Source organism: Eschrichtius robustus, chromosome 3, assembly GCF_028021215.1.
Source record: "Eschrichtius robustus isolate mEscRob2 chromosome 3, mEscRob2.pri, whole genome shotgun sequence".
NCBI lineage: Eukaryota > Metazoa > Chordata > Mammalia > Artiodactyla > Eschrichtiidae > Eschrichtius > Eschrichtius robustus.
The window spans coordinates 35,766,767-35,780,550 of NC_090826.1; the positions used below are offsets into that span (position 1 = coordinate 35,766,767).

The following is a 13,784-nucleotide window of genomic DNA, read 5'->3' on the forward strand; positions in this document are numbered from 1 at the left end:
GTTTGCAGACAGGCTGGCAGGCTTTGTACCCACCTCCTCCATTCACACATGTACACACACAGCCTCAGCGGTTTCCTCTGTCACTTTTAATGAAGACATAAGGAGTGAGCAGCCTCCACAGGCTGTATTCCCAGGCCCCCACCACCCTGACCTTTGGCCAAGAAGCTCCTACTTCAGTGTGGGGTGGAGAAGGAGGGAGCCTGGGTCCACAGTGACAGATTATTGCTGACCTCTTCAGTGTGAGGAAAAAGGCCACAAGACCCTGGTGGGGGCCAGCCCTGAGTGCTCCTCTCCCACGTGTAAGGCAGGGAGGGGGAAATAAGTGTCCAGCCCTTTCGGCCCCTGGCTCTGGAATGGCAGAGGGCAACGAGGCCATGTCCCTGGGGCTGGCCAGGAGAAGAGGAATGGAAGCAGTGGTCCCTGTGTACCAGCTGTGGGGAGCAGAGGGCCTGTACCCTGCTCAGTCCTGACCACATAAGCCCTGGTCACAGGTGTAGCTGGGGAGGACAATGACAGATGCTGCCAGAGGTGCAGTCCTGAGGCACTTAGGTGGGCGCCTAGCTAGGTCATGTTTCTCAGTTAGCCTTGACTTTGGCAGTACCTGGAACTCCATTTTGCTGAAGTACACGGGGCAGCCGCTTGCCTTTGGTGTAAGACTGATACCAGAAATTGGAGAAGAGCAAGAAGAAGATGGTGCCGTACATCCAGATGAGGTGGATGATGATTGGATACTGGTAGTTACAGCTGGGCATGAAGTAGTACTGGGAGATGTGCAGCGAGACCAGGACAAACTGGATCTAGGACAGAAAGGCAAGGGTCAAAGGGCACAGTGAGAGGACTGGAGGGAAAAGGGGGTAGAGAAACAGAATGCCGAGCAGGGAGGGCTGGGGTCAAAGGTGAAGTAAGCTGGCTAAAGGTAGGATCCAGACCAGAATGTTGAGGAGACGGTTGTAGGTCAGGCTCAGGCCCCTCACCAGCTGGACAGCTGTCATGTGCTTTTTCCACCAAAGGTAGGGCTGAGCCACAGGGCCAAGGGCAGACAATCCATAGTACAGGTACATGACGACGTGCACAGAGGAGTTGATCATGGCGTGGAAAGAGCCCATTCCTCCTGTGCATGGACAATCAGGACCTGAGTTGGGCCTCTGGTCCCCAGTGCCCGTCCCTCCTCCCCCAGTGGTCTTCACCACTCACCTGGGGCAAATTTTATCCCCCACCACCAGCTCCAGGGAAGCACTGAGTGGTGGAAGACATGTAGGAAGGTCACCTGTCCATCTTTCTTCCGGAGAATAAAGATCACCTGAGAGAAGAGTGGGGTAAGGGGTTTCAGAGGCAGGGCCTCTCACTCCTTTCTCCCCACAAGTTCTCGAATCTCATGTAACTACTCACCGTGTCCATCAGCTCAATGAACTTGGAGAACAGGAAGAGCCAGGCCACCCGAACCATCTGTAAGCAGTCAGGGCAGCCTTAGGACCGTCAAGAGCCTCTAAACTGGCTCATGAGCACAGGGCACGTCCAAACTGCTCCTATCCCCAGGTTGCTAAGGACCTGGCCTCCGTCCCCACTTACCCTCAGTGCCTCCGGGTTGCTGGAAAAGTCCACTGGGTCGCAGCGCCAGGTGTAGGTACTCAGCCAGCCAGACATCAGGAACTATGAAGGGGTGTGGATTAGACCGCCAGACTTCCCTCCCTCCCCCAAATCTCTTCTGTTCTCTAGACGGAGAAATAGAGCTGAGCCTCTCTGGAAAGGAGATGCCATGCTCTGGCCCTAGGGCCTGCCCCTTATCCTGCCGGCAGGAATTAAAGCCTAGGCATCCTGGGGGCCCACCTCATAGACGATGTAGAGGGAAAATGCCACCAGTGAGAAGTTGTAGACAACCATGAAGCTGCGGAGCTGGAAGGGCTTCCGATTGGCCATGACGCGAGGCCCAAGTGAAAGAACGAAGTACACGTAGGTCAGGAGGATAGAGGTCATTAGCAGGGGGGACCCCATCAGAGGGTAGCCCTGGATCCGGGGATCTGTGAATAAGGGTCAAAGGAGTCAGGAAGGGTCACAGAGTCCAAAGGGTCCCCACCAGGTGTGCAGACATGAGGTCAGGTCACAAAGGGTCAAGGGATTTGAAGGGACTCTCCACCATTAGGAGACAGCCCTAGATCCAGGGATCCCAGGGTGGGAGGGAGAAAGGGTTGGAGGACAGCATCTCACCTGCATGCTTCATCATCTCCTGGTACAAGTTCACAACAGCCTCCATCCTGGCTAAGGACTCTGGCGAGGTAGGGAGGATGGGTGTCAGACAGGGCCGACTGTGCTCCCCCCACCCCCCAATTCCACCCCTGACCCACAGACAGGACACAGACCAGACGGGACAACCCCAGCAGCTCACTGCAGAAAGGACAGAGCAGTGAGAGGAAGGAATTGCTGGGGACTAGGGTGAGGAGGAGGCCGCTCGGGGTGGGGGGCGGGGTCTGCTTCCCACATACCCTGCCTGCCTGGGAAGGGCTCCTCCGCCCTTCCTCTCCACACCTTCCTCGCCCCTCCTCACGCTCTGCTCCTCTCCAGAGATTTTCACTTCCTGACCTCCCCTCCCTTCTTCCACAAGAGGACTCTCAATGTCTGGTCTCTTTCCAGAGAGTCTTCCCTCCTACCAACAGGGGACTCATCTCCAGACGAACCTCCTCTCCCTTCCTCGCCAGTCCCTCACCTCCCCAGCCCTGGGGTCTTCCTTCTCTCCAGGGATCCCCCCCTTCAACTTCTCCTGCCCCATGTCAGGATGCACATCTCGCGGGATGGTCCCTCCTGTCCTCTCCCCTGCTGAGTCACCCCCTCAGGCTCTCCTCTGCCCTCCTTGGCTCTCACCTCCAGCCTCTCCTCTCGTCTCACCCTCCCTCTCCAGGAGCCTGGCTCTTTGAGACTCCTGCCCTGGCGGCTCCACCTGTCTGACTAGATCTGGCAGCAGCCCCGCCCTCTGCCCACCCTGCTGTACTGCACATGGGGTGGAGGGTGGGTCCAGGCCACAGGTCAGTACCTGGGGGACCCACCAGGATTGAGAAAGCCAAGTAAAGCCCAGGACTCACCACCCACCCACCCCAGACCAGTCAGATGAGCTAAGCTTCTAGGTTTTGGCTAGAAACCTCCCAGGACGCCAGCCCCAGGCCTAGCCTTGGCCCAAAGAGAACTGCTGAAAACCCACACCCAGCATCCCCTCCTAAATTAGGCATAGATTCTCAGTTTGTCCTACTTCAGAATGGGTACCATCACCCTTCTCTCCCAGGGAGGGGCAGGGAGTGGCATGTGAGGAGGTGGGGAGTGGGGGAGGTCTCAGGAATCTTGCCCTCCCTCAAGGAGGGGGTCGTAATGGGCTAGGCCCTCTTCCCCTCAGAGCCTGAAGGCATGTCGGGGGAGGGCTCACAGGGACACAAAAGCCTTGGCCCAGGCGGAGGACAGCCTGGGACTCGAGGCAGTCCTGGAGGAGCAAGATGTTCCCCCAACAGCCAGGACAGGAGATGCTCTGCGAGCTGCCTGCACTCTGGTCGGCCAGGCTCCCTCTACCCAGAGAAGCACCTGTGCAGGTACTAAGTGAAGAACACACCTTCTGACACAGCTACGGAGGCTGCACACGCGCCCCTCACACACACATGTCACAGACGCTCCCCCAACTTCCTTGCCGACCCACAACTGCTCCACCAAGGTCAGGCTCCGAGTCCTCCCATACACACAGCCCCTGTCACAGCTCCCCGCCACCAACGACAACTCGCCAGTGGCTTTAGCACACACGTGCCCGCAGAGCCCACCTGGCTCCTGCAGGCTGCAAGTGCCCTCCTCTGACACTCTGACCACCCGGACAAGTCTTCATGGACTTTGACATGCATGGTCTCTAACACTCAGGCCTGCTCCTAACTACGTTCACACTGGCAAACACACCCAAACACTCACACACACTCCTTCACAGGACCCGCATTACCATGTGCAAGTGCTTGTGCTCAAACGCAGGTTTCCTCACACGTCTGAGTCTCAGATGAATGTGGTCACATACAAAAACTCACACAGCCCACCTGCAGGTGAACGAACCCAACATCACCCACACTGTGTGCAGACATATACCTGTCCTGGGTCAGGCACACCCACAGCTCTCTTTTCACGGATGGCAGTCACCATTCTTCATTGATTCATTCATTCATTCATTCATTCACAATCGGACTTTTGTTGGCTGCTTATTCTGGGGTAGGGCCTACCCAGAGGCACGTGCTCTAACACACAGTTCCTCCCCGACCCATGTGAGCTTGCCAGCTTGTTATCTCCCAGGCTCTCTCAGCCACCATCCCCAAGTTCACCTCCCCCCAGCCTACACACGCATGCACCCTGGAGGTCAGGGGTGGCTCGAGGCTTCTGGAAGGACCTCTCCCCAAGTTTGAGCAGAATCTGGGTGTGTCCCCAGTGGGGGAACTCAGTCTGGTCCTTCCTTCCTTTCAGATGGATGGAAGGGAAAGGCAGACAGGCAAAGGAAGGGGGCGGTGGCGGTGCACAAGGGCGCCAAGGGGAGGAAGGAGTAAGAGGGGGAGAGGGGCAAGAGAAGGAGGTGGTAGGGGAAGGCCCAGGTTCAAGCAAATGGGGGCCCGGCGGGAGGGAGGCTGCTGGGGAGGCCCAGCCCCGGAGAGCTGGGACCTCCCACCCACCCTCCCCAGGAACGGCCTCGCCCACAGCCTGGGCAGGGCAGGGCAGGGCAGGGCAGGCCGGGCGGCCCAGCGGGTCAGGGGCCTGAGCACGTGGCAAGCCCGCCGTGGGAGGTCCCGACTCACCAGTGGGGGCCAGGCGGGCAGTCGTGGAGGGCTCGGAAGGAGCAGGGCCGGAGAGGTGTCCCCAGGGCCAGGCTGCCTGCCACTTCCTCATCTGCTGGGCCGACTTTCTGTCACCAGAGGGGGAGGGGGCGGGCCTGGTGGGGGGCGCCCGCTGATTGGGCCGCGGGCTGAGGCAGGAGGGGCCGACCAGCCCCGTCTCTGCTGGGCCCGCGGGGTGGGGGCGGGCCGCCGGGCCCTGGGCAGGAAGCACGCCCAGCCCCTGCTCCCCACCCCTTCCCGCCGCATCGCCTCCCGTCTCGGTCAGCTCGCGCAGCCTGGCCCCGGCCCGCCCCAGTTGCACCCTGCGCCTTCCTGACGTTCGGCCCGCGCATGGCCTCATTCTGGGCTCTCGGGGGGTTTATCCACCAACAAGACCAACACAGCTTCTTTCGTGGCCGGTCCACCCGGCCTGGGACCCTGGGAAAAGTTCCAGGGTCAGCCCTCCCCGCAAAGAGCTCCCTCTCTAGATGGTGGGACCGGAGGGGTGGGCTGCAGGTAGCCTGTATGTGTGCGGAGAGCGGACTCGGGGCAGCGGGGAGGTCTCAGCCCGAGGGAGAGGCTGCGCGGGGAAGCCTTCCCTACCAGACCAAAAACTTGGATGAGCCTAGCGTTAGGAGTTGCTGAGAGGATTGTGTGGACTGGAGGTGGGAGAATACAATAGCCTGGGGCAGCAACAGTTAGTGAATCACTGGCTACACTGGCCTTCAAGGTAGTGAAAGGAAAAAAAGGGAAGTGAAGCCGGCTGTAGCTGAATGTAGCAGGTCTTGAAGGACAAATGGAGCAGTTTGGTTTATTCTGGAAGCAGAGGAGAAACTGATGAGTTTTGAGGAGGCTATAATCAGACCTGTATTGTTAAATATTCATCACATTTATCGACCACCTACGGGGTTAAGTGCTGGTGGCACATCAATGAACAAGGCAGGTGCCATCCCTGCATGGGGTTTACTGTCTAGCCCAATCACTTTGCTCTGGCATCCAGTGAGATGAGGGTACTGGGGGGGAGACCAGGTGAGAGAGCACCCTGACCTAAGAAGGTTTGGAAACTGACGGGATTGGAGAAGCAGACACTGGAGATTTCCCCAAGACAGCTGGACCCTCTCTGTACACTTAGCTGCGTATCTGGCTCCGTGCGCTCTCCCCTCCCTCCTCCATACACTCACCAACTAGACTGAACTACTGGGGGTGAGGACTAGGTTTCTGCGAAATGAAATCTGTATCTCCAGCAGCTCCTGAAACTGCTAATAACTGCGTACAGGATTGTATGATGTACACGTGGAATTCAGAGGAGGTGGTGGTTTGGAAGAAACAATGTATTCGTCCGTGGTGGGATCTAGCTATGTGGAAGTTTAGGCTTAGAGTTAAGAGGTCAGAGCCAAAGTACAGCTATGATCTAGCCCATTAGTACCTAGGCTTGAAAGGAAATGGCAAAAGAATTCAACTATTCAAAAGGCTCAAACTTCTTAGCATGGTACACGAAGGGCTACCTGATCTGGCCCTCAGCCTCCCATTCTACCAGTGCTATTCTCCTGGGCCACGTCCTATGCTTCAACTGTTCCCCAAGGATATCAGCGTCTTTCATATCCCCCCACCCCTCCAAGCCTTGTCTCCTAACTCAACACAAGATACAAGCCGCTCTCCCAGGCAATAAATCAGTCCCTGCCTTCACTTCCACAATCTCCCTGCAATGCAATTATCTGCATGCCCCCTCACTATGTTTTAGTTGTCTCTGTACCTCTAGCATCTGGCCTAATGTCAGACTCATTTGACCCTCCACAATGTTTGTGGAATATTCGAGTGAATGAGAAATATGAGAGGTGGAAGAGAAGTCAAGGGACCCAGAGTCAAGTGGGGAAAACGTTAAGAATTCAAAAGACTTTCTACGTCCCTTGGGGTGGCACTATCTGTTGAGTCAATAAATATTTACCGTGTTAGGTATACTTCAGTGGCTTTGGGGGTCACACCTAACTCCAAAGGCCTGAATTTAAATCTTCTAGTTAGTACCTATATGACTTAATGTAGGTGGCTGAACCTCCATGAAATGTGAACAACAGTACCTGTCTCATAGGATAGTTGTGAAGATTAAAGGAGACGACCCACGTAAAGTGCTCAGCACTGCTTCTATCTTGACATATCATAGACAAGGGGGGAAGCAAGAAGGTATATACTTGTATGTAGATTCATGAGCATTCATTTAACAAACACTTCCTAAATGCTTACTGTGTGCAAAGCACTGTTCAGAGAGCACTATTGAGAGGTTTTGGACTAAGTGTCCATCTAGAGACGAACAAAGTAGACTATTATAAACGATGAAACAGTTCCAGAGGTCCGTTGGAGACAGAGAACCTCAACTATCCATTACTCACCTGGACCACACGGGTAAATGACCACAGCAATCCCTCAGTAAATGCCCACTGACTACATGAATGAACATGCCCAAAGACTCACTTCCTTCAGCTTTTGTCCTAGTCCTAGGAGAAAGCGTCTTCCAATATCTGATATACACCACCTACCCAGGTCCTACCAGATGGTATCTCCATGGCCCTGGGGTTACTGCAAAATACTCACAGTCTAGACGAGAAGACAGACATATAAATTAACAATTTACAGACGCATGTGGTGAGTATTCCCACAGAGATAAACCCAGAGAGTTAAGAGAGCACCGAGGGGGGCACCTTACCCCAAGGTGGGGATTAGTTCTTGAAGGCTTCAAAGAAATGACACCAAAGCTGAGCATTAAAGGACGCTTTCTAGAAGGCAGGGAAACGTATTCCAGGAAGAGGGAAGCATGTGTGTGAAGGCGTAGAAGCAGGAGATGTGGCAGGTTTGGTGTGGCTCCAGCCCAAAGGTCGTATAGGTAAGGGGGAAATGTCAGCAAGAGTCACTTATGAAGAGCCCTGTATGCCTCGCTTGGTAAGAAGTTTGGATTTAATTGTTTATCTTTTTCAGCCCTGGCTACACACTAGAATCACCTGGGAAGTTTTAAAAATATCAGTGCCTGGCTCTCATCTCCAGATTGATTCTAAGGGTTGTTTTTAATGGGAAGAGGCTCGAGTGTGTTTATGTGCTGTGTGAAAGACAATGAGATCCAGCACACACGGAGGGGTTAACCTTTGGCTCGAGAGAACACCTCACAGGCTGAAATATACAGAAAAGAAGGGTAACTTTGTCAGTGGACTGGGAGGAAATGGGACCACTTGGGACCTGCAGAGAAGCTAGGATGAAGGCCTTGGAGGTAAGAGGGTCCGCAGAAGCGTACCTACACCAGGGGCAGGCTGATGAACTGGAGAAGCTGAAGGGGTCCAGGAATTGTCTTGATAAGGATAAAGGCCAGGTGTGCGTGTGGGTAGGGAAGAATAGGCAGTCCAACAGCTGAAACTCCCCCTGAAATACCTGGCACTTTCCTGACTAACGGGAAGTGATGTGACAACCTCCCCTCGGCCCCATCCTCTCTGACTCACATCTCACTCACGGCTCTCTGAGGGGCCTTTCTCCATCCTCTTTCCCCAGAAGATAAACTACTGATTTACCATCTCCAAGGTTCAGCCTGAAAACCACCATCTGTATGAATGCTAACAACTCTGTTTCCCCGATTATGCAGATTTATATGTTTCTGCAGGAAAACTAAAGGTAAATGGGATCACAGAAGCAGGAAAAAATGGGAAAAGGTATGCCTGTATGTGCATGAGTGGGTGAGGGAGGGAGCAGGTGAAGCCGTGGAGGGAACAGGGCATGGGAGACGCAGGGGAACCGGCTGAGAACAACAGGCACTGAGGGTCGAGGCTGAGAGACAGCAGGAGTGGCAGGTAGAAAGGGAAGCAGCCTCCCAGGGCCTGTGTCAAGCTTCTCCCTTCCCCATCCTGTAAAGGACAAAGGGCGCTTTCTACACAGTACCCACACAGAGGAGCTGAGCAGAGGGCTGAGTCCGTGAGGACAGGGGGGTGAAGACAAGGGTGAAGGGCTCATCAGTTAATCATTCTGCAGGTCCCTGGGCCTTAGCTTGCTAGCCTCCTCTGCCTATGCCTGGGACCTTGGCGGAAGGAAAGACATCCGGCCAGCAGAAGAGAGACACTGCATGCAAACAGTCATCACACCATCTGGAATTTGGGGATTGCCTGGACCCTTGAGAGGTCAGGGGCAAGGTCTGATCCATCGTAGGTAGCCAGTGCCAACGCACTACGGGTATCGTTCAGTGTTCACTGAACTGAAGTAAAGAAACTCAGCTTGGGGGAGAGGGCTGTGATAGAATGTGCAGGAAGAGCTCTGGAGAGAGAAAAGGGAAGGCTTTTGGTGAGGGGACAATCCAGGGGAGGTTATCAAGATGGAAGAAAGAGAGTTAGCAAGATCTGGAAGATGTGGGAAAAGGGCCAAAAGGGGAAAAGAGGAAACGCAGCTTACTGTTCAATACTTTCTCTGGCAAGCTACTTTCCATATGCTCTTATGGTTCAGTCTTGTAAGGTAAGTACTATTATCACTGCTTAACAGATGGAAAAAAAACGAAATCAGAAAGGGTGAAGGATTTTCTCAAGGTCACACAGCAAGTGAGGTGGAAGCAACATAGATGTTCCAAGCTGAGGAAAAACTGTGGACAAAGGGATGGATGGAGGGAGGCACAGGACGGGAGTAGAGAACTGCAAGTGATTCTGTCTGGCTAAAGGATATGGTGAGTGAAAGGCCTTCATATGCTAGGTTAAAAACGAGGTTGGCCCCAAATCATGAAGTGTTTTAAATGAAAGAATGAGGAGTTTTATTTGTACTGGGATGTCCCTGAAGATTTTTAAGGGGTTGGCATGATCCCCATTGTTATTGATAAAGAAAAACCTGGTGAGAGTGAGATTATCAAGAGGAAAGCAGAGGAAGGGAGAGCAGGTGGGAGACCAGCTCAGAGGCACAGGTGTGACACAGTGAGGGCCTAACCTAGAGCAACGGAGTGAGAAGGAAGAAGAGGGGATAGAGCAGAGAGAGGACCCAGAACTGACAGCAAGGTTGGCACGCTGGATAATGCAGGTGGAGCAGGATGGAGGAAGTGAATGCAGTTTGGGACATCCGGAGTTTGAGGAAAGATGGCACATTCCTCAGGCAATCTGAAACACAGTACTGTAAGCTTAGGAGAAAGGATGGGGTTCAGGGGAAAAAGTATCTGCGGATTGTCTGTAGAGATGAAACCACACAAAGTGGACCGTAGTAGCTGTAGGTCTGGTCGTATACAGATACTGTCCCATCCCCCTGCTTTCATTTCCTTTAAGGAATTCCTGTCCCGCTCCACTGGCCCTTTAATCATGGTGTTCTCTCCACTTCCCCCAATGCTCCTAATGGCACAGAATCCAAGCAGCAACAATCAGAGTTCTTTCATGGGATGAGCTATATGCGGTAGAGTGGAGAAACGCAGAGACAGAGAGCCTAGATGACACTGGAGCCCCTGACCCACCTGGAGCTGGTCACCCTTCAACTCCACATCCGCATAATCCAAATCCAGTTGGGTCTCTCTCTCTCTCTCTTTTTTTTTTTTTTCAGTTAAGCTAGTTTAATTGTAATATGTTGCAATCAAAACAGTCTAATATACCATGTGATAAAAACGAGATTGCTCAGGAGAGAGTAGGAGAAGAAGAGAATAGTATTAGCATTTCAGTGCTAACTATATGCCTGGAGGCCCTTGTGTGCTCTTCTAAGAAGCTTGGACTTTATCCTGTAGAAAATTAAGAGCTATTTAAAGGTTTAAATCGAATTTTAAATATGCTCGGTGGAAGGTACCTTTCTGAGGTCAGTGCTATAATCCCATCTTACAGAGGTAGAGATTGAGGTTCTTGGAAGTGAAGTAACTTGCCTAAGGTCACACAATGGATAAGTGTCCAGGTCAGGTATAATTTAAGAGTGGTCAAGCGTACAGGGGAGGAGGTGGTAAAGACTTTACAGAAATAGGTACCACTGGAAGGATGAATTGTTCACTAGGTGAACAGGGGTTTGGAGCAGGAAAAAGAGAGGGCAGACATACCAAGGAGAGGGCAGAGCATGTGTAAGGTATGGAGGTGTGAGACAGCACCTCACCTGCAGGTGTTGCCGACAGCTTAGAGTCCAGTGGCAAGAACCAGGAAGCTGCCATGGCAAAACAAGGCCTAAAGCACTGGTGGTGAGTGTGAGGAAGAGGCAAGCATGGAGCTCTGGTTTGTGATACCCAGTGAATCACACAGCCACCCGTGAAGACCTGAGCCTGGATTGAGTAAGCACAGACAGAGGAGAGAACACATCCCAGCTGCACAGAGAGACCTCTGAGTGGTGAAGGGCCTCCTTTAGAGACGGGATGTAGGCAGACTGTGGAACTGAGTCTTCAGCTGGTGTGGACAGGGAACAGACCCAGTTTAGAAGGGAGGAAAAGGAACACTGCCAGTGAGGGAGCTTGTCATCTGATCTCAAATCAAAATCACACAGTTTAAGAGATCAAACTGGGCTTTAATAGAAGAGTGTAGGTGACAACTAAGTGTGAGAAAGTTCACACAACTAGATTTGAAAATGACTTATCACATCAGGCAAACCAATATAAAAATGTTCCAGTGCCTGCTCTGCACACCGTGGGGGATGAAACGTGCCCAGAGGGTCTCTCCTGACACGTGAGCATAGCTGTATGCACAGACGAGCTGCAGAGGGAGGAAGAGTTACCTCCTCGTAGAGGGACTGGTCAATCATTGATTTAAGCAACAACTACTGACAGCAGGCTTCGAGACACTACCCTGAAGACAGTTAATATCTACTGAGCTTCTACTATTGTCAGGTACACTATTCTAAGCACTTTGTATGTATTAATGTATTTAAACTTCACAGCATCTCCCAAAATAAGGAAACTGAGGCACAGAGAGGTAAATCAACTTGCCTAAGGCCACACAGCTAGTCAGTGGCACGGCTAGAATTTGAACCCAGGCAGTCTGGCACTAGAAACTGCTCTTTTAACCAAAATGCTACATTATACTCTCTCTCCAAAGTCAACCTAATAATAATAATAATAGCAGCAACTACCACTTAACGTGTTTATGATGGTCCAGATGCCATAGTATGCCAGGCATGCACATTGCTTGCCAAAGATCATACAGCTCCTAGACGGAAGAACTGGATTCAAACCTTGGCAGTTCAGGGTGCTTGAACTTGGGGGACAGTAAAGAGCAGCAGGAGCTAGAATAAGTTTGTACAAATGTGGAGCGGAAGATAGGAGGTCATGGACCTTACCTGGTGGGAGCGGCACTGGGTTGTAGACAGACTGGGTGGTTGGAAAGCTTCCCAGAGGAGTAACTCGTGAGCTGAATTTTGAAAGATTAAGATTGAGTATTCATCACAGAACGATGGGGCAAAATGTTCCACACAGAGGGAACAGTGGGACTAAAGGAATGGAGTCTGTTACATTCAGGAAACTTCAAGCAGTTTGAAGTGGGTGTCAGGACAATACAGAAAATAAGTCAGAAGTCAGGGGCTAGATCACACAGAATCCTACTTGCCTTTCCAGGAAATCTAAGCTGTTTTTCAAACTTCCACTGAAGTAAATGTGAAAAAAAAAAAAAAAAAAAAAAGGAAGAAGAAAGAAATATCCCCAGAGAATCCCAAAGGGCTAATCCCAAAGGGCTAATTATGAAGCCCTTCAGACTAGTAGGAATTCTTTGAAGTCTATTTTCTCTTACTGCATGCATGATAATTCTGCATTCTGGGGCTTCCCTGGTGGCGCAGTGGTTGAGAATCTGCCTGCCAATGCAGGGGACACGGGTTCGAGCCCTGGTCTGGGAGGATCCCACATGCCGCGGGGCAACTGGGCCCGTGAGCCACAATTACTGAGCCTGCGCGTCTGGAGCCTGAGCTCTGCAACAAGAGAGGCCGCGATAATGAGAGGCCCGCGCACCGCGATGAAGAGTGGCCCCCACTTGCCGCAACTAGAGAAAGCCCTCGCACAGAAACGAAGACCCAACACAGCCATAAATAAAATAAATAAATAAATAAATAAACCCAAAAGTTAAAAAAAAAAAAAATTCTGCATTCTGTCTAAATTATTTACCTTCGAGTAAAATGGGCATTCTAGGATGATTTTTTTTAAAAATATTTATTTATTTATTTATTTAGGCTGCTCCGGGTCTTAGCTGCAGCACACGGGATCTTCGTTGCGGCATGCGGACTTCTTAGTTGTGGCATGCGGACTCTTAGTTGTGGCATGCATGTGGGATCTAGCTCCCCGACCAGGGATCGAACCCAGGCCCCCTGCATTGGGAGCGTGGAGTCTTACCCACTGGACTACCAGGGAAGTCCCTCTAGGATGATTTTTATCCTGCGACTTTCAGTATGCCTGGCACACTGCCCCTACCAACCTGCCAGGTATGTGGACCCCAGTTTGAGAAACACGGGAAGGAAACGATCAAAAGGATTTTAATCAAGGGAGTAATGTGATCAGACCTGCAGTTTAGACAGATGTATCTGGCAGCCATATGGAAGATGAGTTGGAGTGGGCAAGACTGGATACAGGGAGTCTGAACAATACTTTTAGGGTGAGAGGCCCAGAGCCTAAACTGCAGGGCAGGATCCTAGGGAGACAGAATTGACAGGATTTAGTATCTGATTGAGTTGGTGGGGGGTGTTTAGGATGGCTTCCATAGACCTGGCTTAGGTCACACCTAGGATGTTGGAAAAGAAACAGGTTTGAAGGGAAAGATGATTGGATTTGGACATTCAGAACCTGAGGTACTTGTGGATCATATGGGCAGAGATACCCAATAGGCATCTGCAAGTCAGCAAAGAGGGCTGGGCTGAAAATAAAACCTGTTTGAGTTATGTACATAAAGGTGGTGGTCACAGAGAGGGCAGGTAGAATAAGAAAAGAGGGTTAAGGACAGAGTACTGGAGAATAACAACATTCAAGAAGCAGGCAGAGGGGGACTTCTCTGGTGGCACAGTGGTTAAGACCCTGCGCTCCCAATGCAGGGGGCC

The 13,784-nt window shown here is 52.0% G+C and overlaps 1 protein-coding gene across 3 annotated transcripts; it reads right to left on the reverse strand.

Moving 5' to 3' along the window:
• Positions 1–66: 66 nt before the first annotated feature.
• Positions 67–4,932, reverse strand: ELOVL1 (ELOVL fatty acid elongase 1). 3 transcript variants are annotated; one of them, XM_068539696.1, is made up of 9 exons: positions 4,797–4,892; positions 3,962–4,052; positions 2,206–2,265; positions 1,828–2,018; positions 1,570–1,650; positions 1,390–1,446; positions 1,195–1,300; positions 930–1,111; positions 67–797 (listed from the first exon to the last, which is right to left on the reverse strand). In XM_068539696.1, the coding sequence occupies exons 3-9, from the start codon at positions 2,249–2,251 to the stop codon at positions 576–578; spliced, it is 885 nt and encodes a 294-aa protein (XP_068395797.1). In that variant the 5' UTR covers positions 2,252–2,265; positions 3,962–4,052; positions 4,797–4,892; the 3' UTR covers positions 67–575. The 3 variants fall into 3 exon arrangements, with proteins under 3 accessions (XP_068395797.1, XP_068395795.1, XP_068395796.1); XM_068539694.1 differs by lacking the exon at positions 3,962–4,052 and having other exon boundaries at positions 4,797–4,932; XM_068539695.1 differs by lacking the exon at positions 3,962–4,052 and having other exon boundaries at positions 975–1,111; positions 4,797–4,929.
• Positions 4,933–13,784: the final 8,852 nt, after the last annotated feature.

Excerpts from the sequence above, each read along its gene's own strand:
- ELOVL1 (XM_068539694.1), bottom strand. The coding sequence starts at position 4,887 with ATGAGGAAGTGGCAGGCAGCCTGGCCCTGGGGACACCTCTCCGGCCCT. Across the intron at positions 2,019-2,205 it reads GGAGATGATGAAGCATGCAG|ATCCCCGGATCCAGGGCTAC; the intron begins GTGAGATGCTGT and ends CCTTATTCACAG. Across the intron at positions 1,112-1,194 it reads GGGGATAAAATTTGCCCCAG|GAGGAATGGGCTCTTTCCAC; the intron begins GTGAGTGGTGAA and ends GTCCATGCACAG.